We start from the raw sequence: 13,517 nt of genomic DNA on the forward strand, positions 1-13,517 counted from the left end.
AATAGGCACTAGTAGTCATTGATGGGTGTTAGAAATAGAGAGAAGGGGAAGGGGCTGGACCCAAGCTGGGGTATTTTTAGCGCAGGCACACTGCTGTTTACTGGAGGCAGCAGCCTGGGGTGCACTTATCAATAACACCATAAAATCTGACCCTAAATAGCACCTCCGCCTTTGGAAAGATGCATCCAAGGTGAAATTAAATCACTTTTATGAGGGCATCAAAGGGATTACTTGTGAGGGTCTTCTATTCATGGAACAGTACATGCAAAAGTTGGATCAACTTTCAGTGTTGACATATCTCCGATTACGCAATTTCTGGTCTCTGAAGTTCAGTGATCAGGTTTAAAGAAAAGGGAAAATGCTGCGTCAGTAAATCGTCAATGGAAACTAACCTTTTGAATGAAAGACCCAAACAACTCGTGTCAGATCAGATTATTAGAGACACTGTAGTTCATCTGATGTTATAACTGTCTTAGTAAGTTTAACATGAGTTACATTGTCAAATCAAACATCACATTTGCTATCAGAATCTGACTTATGGGGGATTTTAATGAAAACAAATCTGTTCCGTGCGTAAACATTGTGTTACATACACGTAAACATTTGATATATATTATTCATTGTAGCTTTAAATGAATGATAAAACTTCAAAGAGCAATTTCACATTTAAATCTATGAGTTCAGTTGGTGCTGTGTGAAACCCATCTGAGTTAGTGATGGAAACAATGCAAAGATCTCCGTTAACGAGCCACTTTGTTATTCCGTCATTTGACTGGCAGCCTGGTGAGACTGTGAAACCGTTTCTTATACAAATTAGTTTTTGTTTTAGGAATGTGCAACTCGTGCATCAAAGAAAAGAAAGAATGGGGTTAATAACACCAGAATTAACATATGTGTCAATTTCAAAGAAAGAGATTGGACACAGTCTTGGTCCCAGTCACACTCAGAATGATCAGTAAGGGTGTTTGCGGCGCATTTGCTTGTGACAGATGAAAGACAAATCCAATGAAAACTTCAATCTTGTTATAGAGCTGTGCGTGTCAAGCAAAATGTGACTTTAATGCTGTTTCAACAAGCCAACCGCTTTGCTTTGCACAGGCAGAGCAGCTGAGAGAGGAGGAGGAGGAGGAGGAGGCAGGAGGGAGAGGAAGAAGAGGAGGAGGAGGAGGAGCACACGGACTTTGCTGGTACTTCACACACCGACTACCAGGGGACTCTAGCGGACTGAATCCACGAGCCGACGCTGCTGAGCCTCCGGCAGCGTCCAGCCTTTTGTCAGGGAGTTTCTGCCCGCCGTCACGACAGGAGCGCGGCTGTAAACAAGTCTGTGCAGCCGGTGGCTTTAACGCTGTGAAAATGTCTATATTACCGTTCACACCCCCTATAGTGAAGCGGCTCCTGGGCTGGAAGAAGGGAGAGCAAAACGGACAGGAGGAGAAATGGTGCGAGAAAGCTGTCAAGAGCCTGGTGAAGAAGCTGAAGAAGACGGGCCAGCTGGAGGAGCTGGAGAAAGCCATCACAACACAGAGCGGCAACACCAAGTGCATCACCATACCCAGGTAGCCTCATGCTAATGCTAACGGAGCGCATCACTATACACAAGTAGCCTCATGCTAATGCAAATGACGGTTAGCCCCAGTGAAGTGGATAGCCAGCTAGCTAGCTCATAACAATCTCATTTTACATCAAGTTTTTACTTCACAATGTTTCCTTTTGACTTGTCGGGTTGGTAACTTATACACGAGTAGTTACCGAGTTGACCGACAAGACCAACATTGAGTTTAACGTCCTGCAGTGGATTAAGTTAGCGTGCGTAGCTACCTAAGGCAGCAGGCAGCTAACATTAGCTTAATAGTGCTAACTTGAGAGCACACTTGAGCTTGTATTTGTTATTGTTGTTATTCTACAGAAAACGGGGCTGTGCTGTCAGCTTTGGGTCATGATTTGATTTTGATTTGAATATAGCTGATAGTGAACTCACGATGCACCTCTTCCCGTCACCACACACCTGTAAGCCTGTTGTGTCATGTGTGTAGTAGCTTTACACAACTGCCATGGTCGATACACACAAACACACACTAATATGACAGCTGTAACCTCATAAATGTGGAGTATAAAGTAGTTAATCCTGTCAAAGCAAATGTAATCTTGTGATTGAGCGGTGGCAGAGCTCATGGTAGTGTGTGTGTGTGTGTGAGCTCTGACTCAGAGGATGTTTAGACTGGAGTGTGTGTGCGTGTGTGAGTGAGTGTGTGGCTCAGGGAAAGTTGGACTGAGAGCTCTCTTTTGGAATCCCCAGCTGGGACATCTGCAGCGTTTAACACTGCCAAAGTTTGTCTGTTAGATGTTGTGTTTGTGTTGTGTAGGCGTTCAGCAGCGTGCGTGTACACAGGTGTATTCTCTGTGGTATCAATCAGCTCATTATTGTTAAAGTCGTGCTCCTAAATCTGAAGATGCTTGAACATATATTTTTTATTAGTATATTCAGGTTTTTGAGACACACACACATGTTGCATAGTAATAATGTCATTAAGCCTTAAGGAGTAAGTAAAACAAAAAGAGCCATTATAACACAGACAGGCTTTGGATTGTTTATTCACGATACACAGTTTCAGTCTTATTGACTTTGTTATCACAGCATAAGATGAACAAGGCTGTGTGTGTGTTTGTGTGTGAAGAAGCTGGGAAACACAGCTCAGTCTCTCCTTAAACCTTTAGAGATCCTTCAAAGTCTGCCTCCCCCCCTGGAGGCAGCCACAACTCACACAGCTTGTAGGCCTATCTGTTAATGAAAAGGGGAATCCCCCATCGTGCTGTGTGTGTGTGTGTGTGTGTGTGTGTGTGTGTGTGTGTGTGTGTGTGTGTGTATCAGTCTGAACACGGGCGATAACCTATCCTGAAAAATAGTTGCTCAGTTCTTGGGAATGTGCTCGGGGCTCCATGGAGGGCGTGGGCCACTGTTTGGCCACGTACGGTCTAATTCCAGAGGGGCCAGCGGCTGCAGGTTTACACAGTAACAGCTGTCTGTCCTGCTGTCTGTCCTGCTGTCTGTGGGGGATCACAGTGATGCTAGACTTTAAAGAAACAAACCTGCGTGCTGCTTTAATCACGCCGTCCCTCACCTGGCTCCAAATCAGCTCACACTAAAGTCTGTATCCTATTTACTTACCTCAACTCGGTTGTTGTGTGTTTCCCGTGCGGTGAGATTTGAAACACTGACTAAACGCACTTGTATGTAGTTGGAATCCCAGAAGTCAAATTTAACGTCAATATTTATAGGAGAAAACCTCAATTTGGCAAGATTGTCTTCACGCATCTGTCCTGAAGACTACTGCTCCTAAATGTCCTGTGTGTAATCAGCACACAGTGTTTGGCTCAGTTGGCAGCATTGGGAGCGCTTGGTTTCTCTGCCTCGGCTCCACAGGAGAGAAGACGTTTTGTGGGTGTTGCTACAAAGTAATGTACAAAAGGAATAGCTGAATCAGAGCGACACGTTTAGGGGCTGCAGGGAGGGAAAATGTTGAGCTCAGCTGATTAAATAAATACAATCTACAGGAACACAATCTGCCTTTGTAGCCGCTCAAATGTTAAAACTCCTCAGGTTGTAGGGAATCATTGTGTCGTCACGGTCGGTAAGTTTACTACTTTGAATTTCAGCTGATAAGAGTTGTCGGCTGTAGAAATCTCCCTCCATCTATCACCTGGTTTTAAGAGAGGAAGAGAAAAGTGGAGTCTGGCTGTTAACTCTAGATTTAGGAGCTCTCCGACCGAGCGGCCCGGTGAAGCGGCTCAGAGTCGGAGGAAGAGCGGAACAGCGTCCCACGTTTGGGCCAGGAGTCTTATTCCTCCTCCTCCATCCCCCATTGTAAACTCTTTACTCCATCACATTGTTACAGTTAATGGAAAAACACAGCACAGGAGCAGGAAAGGAAAATTGCTTTGGTAAAATTAGATGGCTTTAAAACTAAAGCGACTAATGAATGATTAAGGCCTTAATGTTCCTCTGGGATATTATTAGAAGTCTGTAATTTCAAGTGTGGCTTCTAGGCTCTTTATCCCCTCGGAGACTGGAGTAATGAATAGGCCCATGCTTAATGACGCCTCAGGTCGCCCACTTTTTGGCGTCTTTTGATGTCATCATCACCTCAGTGTCGATGTTTGGCACCATTTCAGATCGTAACGCTCCAGAATGTGTTTTAGAATATAAGATTTGATGTCAGTTGAGCGCAAAACTAGCAGAAACTTGGTTGAACCTTCTCCTCCGCCAGCCTGAAGGTCTCTGGTACAGTTCAGGGGAGGCAAAGCGGCGGTTCAGAATGAGAACCATATGCTGTGTGTCTGACAGCTGAACAATGAGCTGAGCTGTTGTGGGGTTGAGCTGGGATAGAGCCGTCACCACATTGGGCCCTCCGTCAGGGGGGGAGATCAAGGTTCCCTCACCTTTGAGTGAGCTGTGGATATGTGAGCTCCGTGGCTCCGTGGCCTGTGGTCCTCTTCCTCCAGCAGCCACATGGGAAACCTGTTGATACCACGTTTCATCGCTCTCTGTTCAGAGGCCAAGCTGTCGTCTCTCTGTGCCGTCATGGCAGCTTCGGCTCGTTTTCAGGACATCTGTATCGCTTCAACGCTGACGATCCGTTGGCTGTTTAGCAGAGCAGGGATCTATTAAATTAATGTTTGACTGTTTCAACACCATGTTCAGACGCTGTTGGGCCTTTTCTTAATTTAGTTTCACCCTCAATTCTCTCAGGTCTCTAGATGGACGTCTCCAGGTCTCGCACAGAAAAGGTCTTCCTCACGTGATCTACTGCCGCCTGTGGCGCTGGCCTGACCTGCAGTCTCATCACGAGCTGAGGGCCGTGGACCTCTGCGAGTTCGCCTTCCACACCAAGAAGGATGAAGTGTGTGTCAACCCCTACCACTACCAGAGAGTGGAGACGCCCAGTGAGTGAACCACCAACCTTCTGTCTGCTCAAAGTGCTACCTTCTTCATGTCTAGAGCTCTGAGTTGGACCTTAATGTCTCACGTCTGTGCCTCTCCAGTTCTGCCTCCTGTCCTGGTGCCACGACACACAGATATCCCCTCAGAGTTCCCCCCCTTGGATGACTACAGCCATTCCATCCCCGAGAACACAAACTTCCCAGCCGGCATCGAGCCTCAGAGTAACTACATACCTGGTGAGACAAACGCTGCTGCTGCTGCTGCTTACTCTGAAGGTAGAATGTGATCGTTCAGTCAAGGCAGATAAGCCTTAGTGTCTGTGTCATTGTTGTGTGTGTGGCAGAAACTCCTCCACCAGGATACCTGAGTGAAGATGGCGAGACAAACGACCACCAGCTCAACCACAGCATGGACACAGGTGAGACCGTGTGTGTGTGTGTGTGTGTGTGTGTGTGTGTGTGTGTGTGTGTGTGTGTGTGTGTGTGTGTGTGTGTGTGTGTGTGTGTGTGTGTGTGTGTGTGTGTGTGTGTGTGTGGTGTGTGTGTGTGTGTGTGTGTGTGTGTGTGTGTGTGTGTGTTTACATGGCACCTTCTCTTCCACTCTTCTCTTATCTTGTTGGTGACCCTGGCCTCTTATCTCCTCTCCTCTCCCACCTCAGGTTCACCCAGCCTGTCACCCAATCCGGTCTCACCAGCAAACAGTAATCTCGGTAAGTGAAACACGAGCCCCAGAAGTTTCATCCTCATTTATCAGTAACTGTGTTTGACCTTCATCATCTGTTCTCTTCACGTCCACGGCCAAGAACAAATCCTATCTTTGTCAACTCCCATCTAAACAAGTGAGCGAGGAGGACAGCTCAGGCTATAATGCAATAGAATATATACAATATCACATAACACGGCTCCAGAACGCCTGCATCATCAGATCAGCTGTTTTCTCACTGTATCAACAAAAACTTGTGTTGTGAGCTTTGCAAAAGTTTGATTTATTGCAGGACTGTTAAACAGGATTGTATTCAATTGTGCGCGCATATGTAATAAATTTGCAACTGAACGCCTAAACGTCAGGAAGCTTCCCAGCATGCCACTGTGGTGCCGCCCGCTGCCATTGGTCGGGTTTCCCATGAGGTCGTCGTCAGGCTAAACACTGCTGACTTCTGAGAGAGAGAGAGTGTTGTCGAGGTGAAGTTCACAGAGTATGTCCTGTCAGGGGCGAGCGGGGGTATGAGTGTGTGACTGGGAAATGTGTGTGTGTCTGTATGTGCGTGTGTATATGAAAGAAAAACAGATGAGCAATATAGGCGCAGTGGGCTGAGTCTGGGAGGCTGAGCCTGAGGGCAGTAACAGAGGAAGTATGGTATGAATGAAGTCTTTGTCTCTGGTCGGTGCTGGCCTGTGGAAAGGCCGACTACAGACGGCTCAAGGTAATGTAATAATAATAATATCCTGTTGCCAGGTTATTCTATCTATGTGGAAAGTCACGGGGGGGGGGTGGGGGTCATTGTTCAAAAATAAATAGGTACTTCACGTCTTGCCCATTCTTGTCTGAGGCATCAGGGCCGTGGGAACGAGCCGGGGAGGAAAGATCAAAGGGAGCGTTTATCTGTGCTGTGCATCTCCACAATCAAATGGCTGTTTGACCACAGAGCGGTTTATCTCTTCCCACAGAGGGCTTCATTCCCTTTTCCTTGCACTTATCTTGAATCTCTGTCTCTGGTGTGTATCCGTCTAACCCTTCCACCTCGTGCTCTCCCAGACTTACAACCTGTGACGTACTGCGAGTCGGCCTTCTGGTGCTCCATCTCCTACTACGAGCTCAACCAGCGGGTAGGAGAGACCTTTCACGCCTCCCAGCCCTCCCTCACCGTGGACGGGTTCACAGACCCCTCCAACTCCGAGCGCTTCTGTCTGGGTCTGCTGTCCAACGTCAACCGCAACTCTGCAGTGGAGCTCACACGCAGACACATAGGTACGGGTTTGATCTGACAGGATGTGCTGTCGTCATTTAACACAGCTGTGAACTGAGCTGGAGCTTTTCTCTCTTCTCCCGACAGGACGGGGTGTGAGGTTGTACTACATCGGAGGAGAGGTGTTTGCGGAGTGTCTGAGTGACAGCGCCATCTTTGTCCAAAGTCCAAACTGTAACCAGCGCTACGGTTGGCATCCTGCCACCGTCTGCAAAATCCCACCAGGTCAGAACGAGAGGAGGACACACACACACACACACACACACACACACACACACACACACACACACACACACACACACACACACACACACACACACTCACATCAGAGGCAGGATGATGAAAGCGTGTCCACACTGACATGACTTCAGATGAAAGTAAGCCTTCATCTTTTGTACGACAGGCTGTAATCTGAAGATCTTCAACAACCAGGAGTTCGCCGCTCTGCTGGCCCAGTCAGTCAACCAGGGCTTTGAAGCCGTCTACCAGCTCACCAGGATGTGCACCATCCGCATGAGCTTCGTCAAGGGCTGGGGAGCCGAGTACAGGTAAACGATCTCTCCTTTAAAGAAACGTTTGTAAAATCCTTCCTCAGGATATTTTGCCTCATCCTGTGACTCCAGGGAGAGGGAAGTTCATTCTGAAATATATTGACAACTATTAGATTGCCATTAAATTAGTTAGTTAGTTAAGTTATCATACAGTAGATTGGCCCAAACAGCCAGACTACTGAGAGCTCCATCAGAGACATAAAGCTGTGTGTTTAACGAGGGTCTGTAATAATTGGCAAACACTTACCCCCTAATGGACACTTTGTTAGTTCTAATTGGATATTAAACTCTGAATTTCCCAATAGGTGAGGTTTATCTCTTGTATAATAAGAAGTTAAAAACTCTTTCACTTTGTTTATATCTAATACAGGCATGCGGTTTCTTAAGTTTAGGGTATTTACAATGTAGCACGCTGCTTTAGAAACAACGTGTGACTGGCAAAAGACTGAAGTGTATAAATGTCCTGAGGCTGCTTACTTTTCCTCACTCGTACTCCGGGACTAGATGTTGAACCTGTCAGGCCTGAGTAATTCCCAGGGCGTGTGTGCGGGGGCACAGAGTTTGAAGGGGATCTGAAGTGGGCCCTCAGGGCTCTCGTCTGGAGACACTGCCATTCTGCAGACACCACAGCATGTAGAGCCAACAGCCTCCATGGGATACAACAGACGCCCTACTCTTACTCTAAGCTTACTCTTACACATGATCACGCTGTTCAACTAGGTCTTCTTTTTTTTCTACTTCAATTCTTGGATTGCCGTCTTTCATCACACCACATTCCTGAACGCACAGGCTCCACGCTCTGGCTGCTGTGAAAGTCTGTGGAGTTTGTTACAATGCAAAAGTAGTGGGGACGTAGTTTGATGAAGCTGTGGGCCCCCGGGTCAGAGAGGAGAGGAGAGGAAAGGAGAGAGGAGAGGGCCAGAGGAGCTCCATGTTTATGTTCAGGACAATTAAATTCAATTTGGGGGTGAAAAAAAGAAAGGGGGCAAAGAGCAAAAGGGCACCGTGCAGCAGACGGCAGTGACTTGGAAAGAGCGAGGGGCGGATGATGGGGGAGGGTCGGCCAGAGAGAGAGAGGGGGGGGGGGTGTTGAGCAAGAAAGAAATGCAAAAGGCACGCAGTGGTGAAGGAGGTGAACACGCTCAGACCCCTGTACGAGGGGATTCCCACTGAAATATGAGACGCCTGCTTTAGACCTCTGGCACCAGATACAAGAGAGAAAACATCCCATATATACAAGCACAGGACACACACAACCCCTGTACACGCATGAATACTTATACCAGGGCTTATAGTGTTATAATAGTGAGAATTCAACAAAGACTAAAAACATTGCGTAGATGTTTGCATTGAGAAGGAGAACATGTGTGGTGTGGTTTGCCTCTGGTACTCCTGATGCACTGTGACTGACTGACTGACTGACTGACGCCTTCATGGTTGTTATCCCTCGCTGCCTCTCTCCTCCAGGCGTCAGACGGTGACCAGCACCCCCTGCTGGATAGAGCTGCATCTCAACGGCCCTTTGCAATGGCTGGACAAGGTACTCACACAGATGGGCTCTCCCAGCATCCACTGCTCCAGTGTGTCCTAGGAGCCACGTCCACCCATCCTGCTGTCTCCCATCCCACACACACACACACGCATTTGTACCATAAAGGAAAACTAGAGCTTCTCTGAGTAGGGAAGGAGATGTGATGAGCCTTCTCACTAACGTTTCACCTCACACATTGTAGAGCACTTTCCTTTGTAGCAGTCGCTGTCTCCATCTTTTTCTCATCTCGTCTGTGCAGCAGGTTCAAACAGCCATTTTCTTTTCATCCTCTGGACACGGTGTCTATAGTGTATCATGTTTTTTTTATACAGGAGACAAATGTAGAGTTTATGGTCATTTCAGCTTGATCACCTTTGTTTTTCTGATTCTGTGAATTAGCCAAAACCATGAATCTGTGAGTGGCTGGTGCTCTGCTGTGTCCCAGCATCACTATGATGTCATTATGGAACTGAATCTGATTTGACATGAAGAACATCAAATGTTAGTGTTAGTGATGAAATAATATAATGCAGTATTTTAAGTACAAGGTACTTAGCCCATATTGATTTGTCTATATTAATGAAATTGTGAATTATCTGATGAATCGTTGAATCGGTATTTTAACTATTTTGAACAATAGATGCAGATACCATTGTTTCTTGAAAAGAACCCTTGTATGAAAACTATTTTGCTCAGTGAAAGAGATATTTTATAAGTTATTTTTGCATACTGTTCTGCATGAGGAATATATTTTTATTATTGCTTCAATATGATCATTGTGCATAAATATGTAGAGCTTGTGATTTTCTGCCAGTCAGTTGAAGCCGTGGACCTGATCTGAGTCCAGGCAGCGATGGACTCACATAGAATTTGCTGTAATGATTCAAAACTTCTTAAATGCGGACGTTTCTAACCCAAGTGGATTGGTTGAGGAAGTCTATTCCATAATAGGAACATGCAGTGAGTGTAATGGAGGCGTTCAGGTGTTAACACTGTGTGACTGCACATGTGCCACTGGAGTGAAAACAAAAAAAGCAAGTATTTTCACCTCTTATTAGCCAATAGTTCACTCTATGCTCCTCATGGGTAAATGATGATGCACTTCTATTTCACTGTATTGATCGGTGCAACTTAGCGGTATTCTGCTCGTCCAATACTGTATATCACCATGTGTACATTGCTACAATATGAGGCATGTGTTATATGCTTGATGTCGTTGGTCAGTGTCGATGAAATTGCCATGTTTATCCTGCACTTTGAGTACAGAGGACTGAGTCGTCACGTAATGTATTTAAAACACATGCGGTGCTAAACGGAAATACTGTGTACTAGAGTGCATTAAGTAGTAGTAGAGCTGTGTCAGTACTTGTATTCATTTGTACTTTTAGTTGTTTTCTGTTGTGAGTCTTCTGTAGCGGTACATGTTCTCTCATGTCGCCTAATATTTGTTATGACCTTTTGTTTTGCTATCTGTGAAGATTTAATAAAATGCAACCTGGATAAAAACACTCCAAAAATCTAGAATATACTTTTTACCGTCTCAATCAAACCTGTGAATGACTTCCTGGGTTCAAAGTAAATAAACAGAACAGTCACATCAAAGTGCACAATTCAAATCACTTGAGTCTTTATGTAGATTCATTAGACTGTGCATTAAATGTCAGACTATTCCTTGAGAATAAGGCACATTATGTCAAATAAATGTGACAACTGCACCTACAGGACAAATATATATGTAATGGTTTGACAAGAAACCCTGCATAACTCATTATAATGTGGTCATCTCCACCTGCGTCCCCCAGGGTGAAAAGTGCAGACGGGGAATCAGGAGGAGATGGAATTTAAGGGTGGGCCCATCCGTCGGCTCTGATCCGTCTCTATACAGTAGCATTACACTCTTTTTGAAGAGTTTGGAGTTCATAATCATAACTATGCCTACAGTGCCGTCTGTAAGCATCTCCTCCATCCAAGAGGAAGGCCGAACGGCGCTGGATCTTGGGGAAGCTCCAGGAAAGGTCGGAGGGATCAGATGACTCGGTCACTGGTAGATGGTAGTTAGATATCTTCACCCGATGATAGCCCGTCGATCTCATCTTCATCACCACCGATGGCCATCCAAAACGCTTTTGCTACCTGGAAAACACATTTGGTGTCATGTAAACCATCAGATTGTTTATAGTCAAGCTGTTGTTGAGGTGTGAATGCAGTTGCCTACCTTTTCTGCATGAACTTTCCTCTGTTCATGAGGTAACGATGAAGCTTTGTCTGCAGGGGGAAAAGTGCAAATGCAAAGATCAAATCATCGTCAGTTCAATACTTGATTTTCACGCTAAGAATGAGAGCCAGGTCACTGCGTATGTTTTCTCTTCCCAGGTACCTTTCATCTCTTTTAGTTTTGTGAAAAGGCGCTCAAAGTTATCAACATCTGCATCTCCAGCTGTGAGAGTGGCGAGTTCCTGGATGTCCAGATCGGTGGTTTGATCTGTGAGGATTGGCAAATAAGAAAATTCTTCATTCGTCCCACAACAGCGAAAATTAACAATTGACAATATTAATGAATGAAATGCTGGCAGTCACCAAAATCTCCATGTTTCAGGGGAAAATTTCGACTAAAATGTACAGATTTAACTTGACGTTGAAATAAAGAGAAAATCATTTCTACTCACCAACTCCTGTGTTCTGCGGCTGAGTCTGCCTCGCTGCACAGCTCTCTGTATGGCTACGCTCCTCAACAACTGCACCGCCCTCTACCGGTGAGCTGGAGGACTGCAAGAAAAACACCAGCATGCCTCCAAATTTAGAACCAAAGCCACATAATGGATGAATGTAAACACACAGGAAACCTCACTCACCGGTGACTCTTGGTAGTTGCGTGGATTGTTGTGTCTGGACGCCACTAAGCTGCTCATCAAGCCAAATCCCTGACTGTGTTCTAAAACAAAGACAAATCCATCTGAAGCTGTCCAATGCAATACAGGCAATGCGTTAAGTTCACCTGAAAAATGTGACGTCATCTCACCGTCCTTCATCTCCACACTCGTCCACACGTTGGCGTTGAGAGCCTGGACGATCCTCTTTACCCCGGTGGATTCTGGGAAGTCATCTGATCGGGGCCACAAGGACACAGTGAATATGAAGGTAAAATGTTCCCTTATATTCTAACTTTTGACCTCAGCTAAGTGTAACATCTCTCCTCACCGTCCTCGTCCGGCAGGTCCTGGGGGTTGAGCTCCACCAGCTCAAAGGCGTGAGCAAGGCACCACTGCTGAGCTTCATGTCTGCTGACCCCTGGAAGGCAAAATTGTAATCTTCTGCGTTTGACAAGCGAAACAAACCCACACACACTCACAACACAGTGACAAAGTGAGACTGACCATTTTCACACACTCTGTCACACACGAGGATGAGCACCTCCGGACCCACATCCTCCACCACTGCAATCCAGGGACGGAGCTTCTCCAATCCGTCCTTCTGCAAAACACAAAGTCACACACACACACACTGAACATCCCAGCCGCATCACTGCTACATGATAGCTAAGCGTCCAATCTGTAAAGTTCTTCTTTACCACTGAGCTGTCAAAGAAAGCGATGAAAGCCTGCATGGATTGCGCAATCTCCGAGTTCATCTGGAATGTGGTCGGTACGACGCACAGCCGGACGTCTGCCGTGTAGTATTTGTTGTTGATGGTCCATGGGTACCACTCCACTGTTTCTCCCTGTTTGGTGGCTTCAGGCAAAGTCTCCGAGCTGAGGATCTCTAAAGCAGAAACACAACAACGTCTCATTCTCGCTGTCGATAAACGCTGTGGCGATGACATTGACCGCCTTGTTGTCAGCCTTTCACAGATCATACCCATAACTAGTCTGACACCTGCAGCCATTCACGGTAACGACACGAAAGCCTCCGATTTGTGTAAATACGCACAGGTGTGTAGCAGTGTAGCTGTGCAGAGCTCGGTTTGTTAGCTTCCTTTAGCCAGTTCTGACATATCATGCGTGTTTCCTACAGCGTCATTTGCTAAACTTACGCTTTATGAGCTGTTGTTCTTTGAAGCCGCTGTCGCTGCTCGTGATGAGCACACACGGGTTGGTTCTCACCGCGTCTTCGTCGAAAGCTGACATTTTGTTTGACAGATATAAGGGATAGCTAACAACAAGCTCCTCCAGCAGCTAGCTAAAGCCTACGTCACTGGTTAGCCCTCAGCGTATCCACTTCCGGCCACATTATTCTTTATTAACTTTGTCAATTTATTTATTTTTCAAATATTTAATGTTTCAGGTGGTCAAATTATAAACTTATTAAAACCAGTTTTAGTTTTCGTGAAGTTTTAATGATTCATTCTATAGCAAATTTACACAACAACAACAAACTATTTTTTCATAATCAATTTTAATCATTACCCATTTGTTTCTTGCTGTCTGTTTCACTGTAACGTCGCATACTGGAGAGACCTTGTGCCTTAACCTTGAGAGAACTAACTTATGAGAAACTTTCTGTTCCTTTTCTGTTATTTTACTTTTTGTT

General features: G+C 45.8%; 2 protein-coding genes across 2 annotated transcripts; one reads left to right on the top strand and one right to left on the bottom strand.

Moving 5' to 3' along the window:
• Positions 1-1,172: 1,172 nt before the first annotated feature.
• Positions 1,173-9,972, top strand: smad3b (SMAD family member 3b). Its single transcript, XM_076137072.1, has 9 exons — positions 1,173-1,559; positions 4,751-4,944; positions 5,044-5,178; positions 5,286-5,360; positions 5,601-5,651; positions 6,698-6,910; positions 6,996-7,133; positions 7,312-7,456; positions 8,927-9,972. The coding sequence occupies exons 1-9, from the start codon at positions 1,357-1,359 to the stop codon at positions 9,048-9,050; spliced, it is 1,278 nt and encodes a 425-aa protein (XP_075993187.1). The 5' UTR covers positions 1,173-1,356; the 3' UTR covers positions 9,051-9,972.
• A 566-nt stretch (positions 9,973-10,538) lies between these two features.
• aagab (alpha and gamma adaptin binding protein) lies at positions 10,539-13,190 on the bottom strand. The gene is made up of 10 exons (XM_076137060.1): positions 13,021-13,190; positions 12,559-12,749; positions 12,365-12,461; positions 12,189-12,278; positions 12,010-12,093; positions 11,843-11,922; positions 11,657-11,756; positions 11,368-11,472; positions 11,206-11,255; positions 10,539-11,123 (listed from the first exon to the last, which is right to left on the bottom strand). The coding sequence occupies exons 1-10, from the start codon at positions 13,112-13,114 to the stop codon at positions 11,046-11,048; spliced, it is 969 nt and encodes a 322-aa protein (XP_075993175.1). The 5' UTR covers positions 13,115-13,190; the 3' UTR covers positions 10,539-11,045.
• Between the last annotated feature and the right edge of the window lie 327 nt (positions 13,191-13,517).

Source organism: Genypterus blacodes, unplaced genomic scaffold (assembly GCF_046128005.1).
Source record: "Genypterus blacodes isolate CSIRO-AG114 ecotype Tasmania unplaced genomic scaffold, CSIRO-AGI_Gbla_v1 ptg000015l_1, whole genome shotgun sequence".
In the NCBI taxonomy this organism is placed as follows: Eukaryota; Metazoa; Chordata; class Actinopteri; order Ophidiiformes; family Ophidiidae; genus Genypterus; species Genypterus blacodes.